This window comes from Limanda limanda, chromosome 15 (assembly GCF_963576545.1).
Source record: "Limanda limanda chromosome 15, fLimLim1.1, whole genome shotgun sequence".
In the NCBI taxonomy this organism is placed as follows: domain Eukaryota; kingdom Metazoa; phylum Chordata; class Actinopteri; order Pleuronectiformes; family Pleuronectidae; genus Limanda; species Limanda limanda.
This window is the reverse complement of record NC_083650.1, coordinates 8,056,061-8,064,935: the sequence shown is the minus strand read 5'-3', so window position 1 is coordinate 8,064,935 and position 8,875 is coordinate 8,056,061. Positions and strand designations below refer to the sequence as shown.

The 8,875-nt window shown below is 41.7% G+C and overlaps 1 protein-coding gene across 1 annotated transcript; it reads left to right on the top strand.

Annotated features, from left to right (window-relative positions):
* On the top strand, positions 1 to 1,448 carry tex36 (testis expressed 36). Its single transcript, XM_061087495.1, has 4 exons — positions 1 to 48; positions 129 to 278; positions 436 to 510; positions 608 to 1,448. Exons 1-4 carry the CDS (start codon positions 1 to 3, stop codon positions 968 to 970), a joined length of 636 nt encoding a protein of 211 aa, XP_060943478.1. The 3' UTR covers positions 971 to 1,448.
* Positions 1,449 to 8,875: the final 7,427 nt, after the last annotated feature.

Below are 8,875 nucleotides of genomic sequence, written 5' to 3'. Positions count from 1 at the left end.
ATGGTAAAAGGTGGAAAAAAACCTTCAACGAGCAAGGAGGGAAAATGGGTAAGGAATTCTTTATTTTAATCACAACATCAAGTTTAAACTTGAACAAATAATCAGCTTTTCTCTTTCATTGTTCTCAGTTTGCTCACACAGTTTTACTAGAGAGTAAAGGAGAGGTCAGGCAAGACCGTAGGACTTGTACAAGCACTGGGATCATGCTTTGTCAGGTTGAAACCTCGTTGTCTCAGGCTTTGAGCATTGAACGCTATCCTAAATTGACAAGTCAAAAGGTGTGTATGTGCAGTAGATGATACTGTATCACTGGTTATTTTATACACACTTCTGTCATGGTCCTTGCACTTCATATCAAACTAATTTTGAAAAACTGCCTTCTCAAGTTGTCTGGGTTCAGTTGTCTGAGTTTTTTCTTCATGTGTTTCTTCACAGAAATCCAGGGAGTATCCACTCTCAGACCATGACAACAAGCACTCCTTAATAGATAACATTGCTCTCTTCACTCTTGTGAGTACTAGGAGAAATACAGAGCATAACAAAATGTTACCATATCACAGCTTGAAAGGAAAACATTTGTTCTCTGTGTCATGTTGGTGCACTTCAGGGTGGGGGACTGAGAAAGTGTCCCGACGAACGCAAGGAGCAAAACTCTCACTTCACCCTCTGCCCCGATGGAGCTGCCAGCGGGACGTCAGACACTGGAGGGAACGTCTCCGGCTACGACACAGACTTCAGGGTGAGGCCGACTGCTGCTTTTTCACCGGGCTACAGCCGGTTCACCCGCGACCACCAGCAGAAGGCTGCAGAGGCAGCTTCAGCACGGGCAGGCCAGCGCTTCCTGTGGTTTGGACGACATGACCTGGAAGAGACCCCACAGAAGCAGTGCGCCCTCAGTTCCTCAGCCATTCCTTTGTTCAGTCTGGTGCAGCCTGATGCACTAGATGGCGTCGACGAGGAAGTCAGGTGAACACTGATGGTTCAGCAAACTCAATTATTTGCATAATAACAAACAGCAAATCAGGTGTGACAGGCCTGTGAATAATTTAATGTGTGCATTTTAATCATAAAAACGTCTGTAGTGACTTAAAAGTTGTTATGTGCTTGTGTGAGATGGACAGACTACTATGTAGAGCTTACTGTAAAAGTGTAACAGGTTCCTATGACCTCAGCAACTCTGTGACTTGTGTACCAACATTTCAGGCAACTATCTGAGTTATTTTCCTGACTGGAGATGCATTTTTCCAGTCACAAACACATTCTTCTGATTATTAACACCGCACGAATGCACCATCAGTCTCTTAATCAATCATGGATGGGTTTTCCGGTGTCACGTGCAATGAACCTATCAGAGTGCCATTTCCCCCTCCCCTTTAAAAGTCAGTTGTGCTTGCACCTTGATGGATTGCTCTTGTAAAGGCTAGATTGTAATAAAGAGAGGAAACAGATTTACCTGAAGTTAAACCTTGTTGTTTTTTTGCCTATGTAGATGCACATGATCATTTTTGATTAATACTGTGTAGTGGGGTATATCGCATGGTCCACTGTAGGATCTGGACTGATGGGATACCACAGTTTAGCCAGCAGGGGGCAGCAGGCCTGCATGAGTTATTGTTAATGCTGATCACAATCCACTGTGTTGCTCTGCAGCCAAGTTGTGTGAGAAATGTAACAACCAAAACCCCTGAGTAATGGGCATGATCAGGGAGGGGAAACGTGGGGGTAAATAATTATTTAAAAAAAGAATCCGGTTATTTTTAATCATTGCATATGAACACGAAGACATTAAATTAGACCATGTTAAATAAATTAAGATTGAATTGAGTCATGATGCAAGGGTTTATTTCACCCCTGGGGATGAAAGGGAGGGATATGTGTGTGTGAGTGTATGTGTGCCACCCTGAGAGAAGGAGGAGGAGGAAGCGTGGGAGCGAATGACAGCGAACACTGCTCAGAGAAAAGCACTTAAGTGAAAAGTATCCTCAACCACTCCAATAGCTGATGTTTTCTCTAGAGTATGTTCTGACCAGCTGCTTTCCTTCTTTAAGTACTCATCGGGGAGATGGTTCTTTTTTCTTTTCTTTTTTTTTATCTCAAAAGCTTTCTTTCAGCTGGAGTAATTAGCTGATCCACATACAGGGCCGACCTTGTAGGCGTTGTTTTGTTTCTGAAAAGGTGAAGTACAGGTTTTATACAGCGAGACAAGAGAGCTGCGAGACATCCCTGTGGAGGAGCCGTCCTTTGTGATGAGAGGATCTCGCTCATCGCTTCTGCCAAAAATAACTGATTCCTGGATGCAGGTGCACGTCTGACTCCAAGCTGAAAGGGCAAGGAGCGACCATATCTTTGATGAAACAAGTGAACAAGAGAAATAAGAAGGTTGCCTGCTCTATTAAAACTCTTTCATTGCCACATGACACCAAAACACAGGCCTGTACAGCTGTTAACAAATTAATTTGGTGTTTCGATAATACTTAAATTCATCTAAAACACTTTTTTAAATAGGTGCGGAGGTGTTGACAAGAAGGAAAGGAGTGTTTATTGCTGCGCCACACCAGTGCTTGTGTTTGATTTGGTTCCGTCTATATAGCGTCGACTGGTTGTCTGCCACCTCTGTCCCTGTGGGTGCAGTTTTCAGACGGCACTTCTCCACTCTGGACTTGCCACAACTTGAACAACTCCTCCGCACATGAAGCCACCGACACTTCATAATCACAAGCTCTCATTAGCTCGGCTGGAAGAGCAGTATGAGGCTTTTAATACTTTACAAGGAGAGTGAGAACCTCTTAGGAGAGAACCGCCGTGTCAATCTAAGCCAGTACATGTGGGGGTGTGTAGTGTACCTACTGTATACACACCGTGTTCGGCGAGGATGTATGTGTTTTATCACGTCGAGGCAAAACCACAAGCACGCGGCGTGTAAATAACATTTTCTTGGTGGAATATCAAACCTTCTCCCAAGGACAAAAGACACATCTCTCCGTAAACAAGCATTCAGCCGCCAAAGCCCTGCACTTCATGAATATTAAATCAGACACTTTGAATCCTAGCTCTTTGGTGTTGGGAGGCCCGAGTCTGGATTCTTACCATTTGCTGTGATTTATTCGCAGGTGCATGTGTCTCTTTGATGTGTGGAGTTGAGAGGTTTTGCACCTGTTAGACAGGAGAAACAAATGCTTTGAAAACAAGAGCTGGATTTGCCAGACAGTCAAAATAACAGCGACAGAGGGAAGATATGTGTTGCTATGGTACATTGTGTGTGTGTGTGTGTGTGTTCCAGGTATTACTCATGTTGTTGGGACCTAAATCTGTTTACACATTCACATTGTTGGGACTTGTCTTCCTTATGGGGACAGTAAAATTTGTTAAATTTGGTTAATTGAAAAGAGGAAGAGTAAGGGTGTGTTTGTGAGTGTGTGTACTTGTTCTTACAACTGCACGACCATTTTGAGCGTAGTGAGGATATTTTGGTCGGCCCTCAAATGGCTGTTTGAATGTTAAGACTTGCTGTTAGGGTTAAACTCAGGTTCATTTTAGGTTGGGTTTAAAACGCAGCACAAACAGGCACATGGAACCCCCGGTTTAAGTTAGGGTGATTTGAGATATCTAAGGTTAAGTTAAGGGGCTTGGGAATGCATCGTGTCAATGGGGGTCCTCACTAAGGTAGAAGTATGTGTGTTTGTGTGTGTGTTGAGGCTGCAGTTTTGAACCTCTGTCGTCTGCACAGCAAAATCACTTTTGTCAAACAAACATCTACCTTTATTTTCCTCATGCCAGATTTGGCATCTATTCTGACATTACCAAGTTGTGCGTGGCGTTTTTTGTCCATTACCTATTCATTTTGGACTTGAAAGGAGAGTTGCCATGGAGATGCTGCCGTTAAATCACATATCACAATGATCCTTCTTGCCAATTATAACCAACATGCGGCTTCCCTGATTTCTTTAGATTTTATTTTCCTCTTTTCTTTTATCCTTTTTAATAATGTGTCATGGTTCATGTATGACTTTATGAGTTACATGTCCATTTTTTAGCTCTCAGCATCCTGTCTAAATAGCTTCTCTAAACTCCCTTGGCCGGGTTTAACTAGCCAACAGCAAGTCTCCTTCCAATCTCCTGTCACTCATTCAACTTCCAATCCGTCCAATTCCCAGGCAGTGTGTTTTTCCTTTTTTTCTTTCAGCCAGCCAGTTGGTTAGAGTCCCCTGGCAGCCTATTGGTCCTTGTTCCTGTAATGGTCATGGGCCCTTCAGAGTCTGAGGGTGGCGATAAAGGTGGCTGACTATCTCATATCCACAGAGGACATGATAACATCCTGAGAACATTCCCATCCCTCCAGTTTGTTCAGTGGAGATAAGCGCTCCATCCAGGCTGAAACGTCTCTCTGCACTGTACATGCGTGTTTGACTCTGGAGCTTGTTAGCCGCGGTCCTGCTCTGGCCTCCCATGATGCACCGGGGCCGTCTAGCCGCCTGGCATCGCGGCGTCATGGCCTCAGATGACCAGACCTATCCTTGCACTGAAATCACATTCCTCCATGTTTTTTTTTAAACCTCCGACACAGTTTGCATGCTAATTTGTGTGTAGGTGGTGAGTATAATTACATTAGGTTGGTTGTAAACAAAGACCTTCAAGCAGCAGTCTGTTCCGCTAACCCTCTCTCGAGAGAACAAGAAAATAGTTGATACAGGGATGAATTCATTTTTCACGCTTAGTTTGTGAGCCTTGCTGTGATTAATTAGCAAAAATGTATTAAAACGAGTTAGAAACAAATGGACTGGTTTCAGTTATTCCATATGTATTTAGTATGTTTCCTAAATGCCAAGCAGAATCAGTTGGACTCCTGATCTTGGGTTTGGAGATTAAAGGGCGACAGTGCACAGGCAACAGACGTCTTAGCTCCAGCAGTGTTTCACTTTGACTTTCCATATTTGTGGAAATATTACCATGTATTTCATCACTACTTTACAAGCTCATTTGCTCTGCTCCTTCACAACCTCCACATCACAGCAATTTGATCTCATTAGGTAAAATGATAGATCTGTCCCAATTCACAGATCAGAAGCTGGGCCCACCCCACACACACACGCAGCACAGAATCTGATTCTTCAAGCGGTCTCTCCTACTTGAATGAAATGGAGGCTGTTATTTCAGGAACCTGATAGAAAATTACGTCAACGAGTCACATTTGAGACAGTCCTCTAATTGTGAGAGACAAGGGCAAATGAAACAAAGTGACGCCTCAGACAATTTAGCTTGAATTTTGCTCCGTTGCACATAATCTCTACAGTTTATTGTAGTCAGCTTTGGAAACTGCTTCATCTCACATAAACATTCACGGTGCTCTGTTTCTGTAGGATGAAGCAAAAAAAAAAAAAAAAGCATCCAGAGACCTCACAACAAGTCTAATTAACTGTTTTCACACTTATTCTCCAGTCAAAGGGGTAAATCTGTCTCATTTGCATTCTATCGGAGGCAGTGAAAGTGCGGCAGTGTCTTTTACAGGATGCTGTGACTGTGTCAGAGGCTTTATAATGTACTGGAGTATAATTAGATGCGAGCGCGGTCAGAGCGGTATTGTTTGATTATATTGTTCCATCTGAAAAGCTGTGTTAAAATACATGCTGATGAACTGTGGGCACACTTGGTGGATGAGGTACTTACAGTGCGATGGCACACTCTTCACAATCTGACATTATTACCGAATGTAAATTACACTCCCATGAGCCGCTCATTACAATATCCCGTATGTAGAGTGTGTTGTAAGATGTTAAAGTCTCCGTTAACATGATCCTCTTCTTCCTTTCTGCTGCTGATAATGATAAGTGTTGTGCTGGTGATGTTGATGATAAATTAACAGCACTTCTCCTCAAAGAAAAAGGATGAAAGATGTGAAGTGAGGTTAAATATTGATATAAAATCCTAGGTGCTGTGGCTACAGGGGTATCTACCATGGTGATTTACACCAGTTATTCTGAGTAGTAGCATTATTTGACTGAATAAAAGATGGATGAATGAACGGACTGTCTGAATGAAGATCTTCACAGTTTTATTTTTGCTTTAAGAGACTGTAAGGCAAGTGACATATGTGTTGTGGTGAGCACACAGACCGAGTAAAAGGAAATGATATGCAATAAAGTGATTTAAGGGAGAGAGTGTGATTCAAGGTTGCAGTGAAATATTCATTCCAATGAAGCAAAGAGTGGGGCAGCATAAGAATAACCCGTCTTTAAAGATTAACATAACCCTTGGAGGTGTTATTGTATCCCCGTAACCAAGTCAAGACTTGGGCAGGTGCAGAGCAGCTCTCCTCTCCCTGTGAGTTACTGCATTAAGTCCCTCAAATTTAGTAGCACAATCATGAGCCTCCCGTTCGCTCTCTGGAGTAGGAGAATCGCTTTGCATTTTAAAAAGGTCAAACACTCAGATCTCTGCCAGAAGGAATTGAGGGAAGAAATAATGTCTCTCTGCAGAAATATGCAGTCGCACACTACTGATCCTCTCAAATACCCACTGTACAGTGAAGAGATTAGAGGGTGTGTGTGTGTTGACTGTCATCCTCTAACAACTACTGTATAAACAAAAAGCAAATCACACTATCAGACCCTGATATAAAGAACATTTAATAATCCACAGCACTGTATTGGTTTAGTAGAACCAGATTCGTATGCCAGTGGGAGACAGTGTAAATCCTACTGCATGTTTTTCATTCTGGATTATAATATACAATAAATAATATAGTATTTCGCTTTTAAATGTGCAGGGAGAAAAAAACGACGGCAGCAGCGTTTTTTGAAAAGGGGCTCCAGATTCATCCATTAAAATGATCATGATGTATGGTGATTTAGTGTTGAAATGGTGAAAATGTTTTTAATACCTTTCCAATATCTTTTCAAGACACTTCTCAGGTGTTGTTCTATCACATAATTAAGTAGAAGTGTAAAGATCGGAATAAGGAACAAATGGAAAACCTTGGACTTACAAGAAATTCAGCAAAATGTAAGAAAAACAGCTTTTTATTGGATTAAATCTAAAGCGACAAAGCAGATTTTAAACAGTTCTTATTCTAAAAGTGACATGAAGAAGGAAATAAAAAAAAAGTCATCTGGTGAATTAGGACACCAACACATGTTTGTCATTTTGAATATTAAATAATGTTCCAACCCTTTAAACTGTCCTGTTACTGTTTGACTGTTGTTTTTGGTTTGTATTTAAAAGGGCCTATGTGCTTATTTTTATTCAGTGGCCTGTCATCCATCCCCTGTTTCGCCATAGTAAACATATGCTTCTGTCGGTGTTCCCTGGTGGCCCACGTTGGACTGGAGTGCTTGGGTTCATGCCCAGTAGCTGCATTGTGCGGGAGACAAAATGGCCACAGGGAAAAAATGCTCTCCGGACAGGGCCAAGAGCCCCCAGGCCCGGGACCACACACTAGATGGTACAGAGTTCACAGCAACAGAAGCTATGTAAATGATTAATCTATTGCTTTATTTGTCTTTTGAGGAACGCTCCATGTATACACTGGACAACTGGAGGTGTTGGGAAACTATGCAGAGAGGGAAATGACGGGAAAATCCAACGACTATCCCTGCCATCTGCTCCGTGTTACGTGTTCTATGAATGAATGGAGGGTTCACAACCAGTTTACTTACTGAGACTGGAACTAAACATAAGGGAGGGCTGTAGATTGCATGTTTTAAGCATGACATCAAGGCACAGCTGCAGTCGCTGCTATCTGCACCTGTAGCATGTGGAGGGAAAAAATGCACTGAGTCAACAAGCGGTTGAGTGTTGCAACTAAAGTCCATTAAACACAGCCATACTCCCTTTAAACCAAACACAAAATCTGTACAACAAATCTTTTTATTAGTATTTTTCTTGTAAGTAGTTTTTGTCAATTGTGTTTCCCCAATGGTCCAAATAACTGTAATAATTTGTGTGAGAAATAGACTAAATCCATTATTAGTTTAACAATACATTAAAGGAGGTCCTTGAGCTGCATTTACCAGCTGTTAGTAAGTTCAAGTAGAGAGCCAAAGTGAAAACCTAACCTCCAGTGTTTAAGAACATTTACATATGTAGTTTACATAATACGTCATATGTAAACATTTATGTAAACATATAAGTTTACATAAAAGTCTCATTTATTATTATCTATGGACTTTTATGGTGGAGACAATAAGATATGTTGATATAACAATCAGGTTTCATGCTGTTCGACCTGACACTAGATCAAGTGACACGTACAGAATGCTAATAACATTACCAAGCAAATAACAGGTTTGGTAGCTAACGAAAATATAACGTAAGGTCGTAAAAAATCCTCCTAACTCTGAACTGTTGAGGCACTACTAACTCATAACATGCCTGAAATGAGAAAACCTGAAAGGTAGCTTATTGTGTACAGCTAATCTTTTTCATCTTCATTTATACTAACAAATAATATGGAGAATCACTAAATTTGAAAAGAAAATTTAAAGAAGTCTCGAATACAACTCTTCTTCTGATCACAGCAGTCTAACTAATAAGTGTCAGTGTGATGTGTGTTAAACTAAAGTTTTGCTATAGTCTCCAAGTTACAGGGGGGGGGGGGGGCAGAGGAAAAGAAAAAGGCTAAAGGGAAATATGTCACAACACCACGTCTATCTGTTTTCTAGAATATTCCCACTGTCCCGTCTGCATCAACAACTGCGAGAGGTGTCTCACCCCAGTGTGTGTGTGTGTACATGTGTGTGTGTGCATGTGTGTGTGTGTGTGAGAGAGGGAGAAGTGGGCAAAGGCTCCGCCTCACTCCAAAAACGAGAGGGAGGAAAAAAGGGAAAAGCAAACTGATACACACCTTTCTCTCTCTTTCTCACTCTCTCTCTCGCTCTCT

Bases quoted from the DNA above. Each gene is read 5' to 3' on its own strand.
- tex36 (XM_061087495.1), top strand. From the start codon at position 1: ATGGTAAAAGGTGGAAAAAAACCTTCAACGAGCAAGGAGGGAAAATGG. The intron at 279-435 runs GTGTGTATGTGC...GTTTCTTCACAG, and splicing joins CTAAATTGACAAGTCAAAAG to AAATCCAGGGAGTATCCACT. The intron at 511-607 runs GTGAGTACTAGG...GGTGCACTTCAG, and splicing joins ACATTGCTCTCTTCACTCTT to GGTGGGGGACTGAGAAAGTG.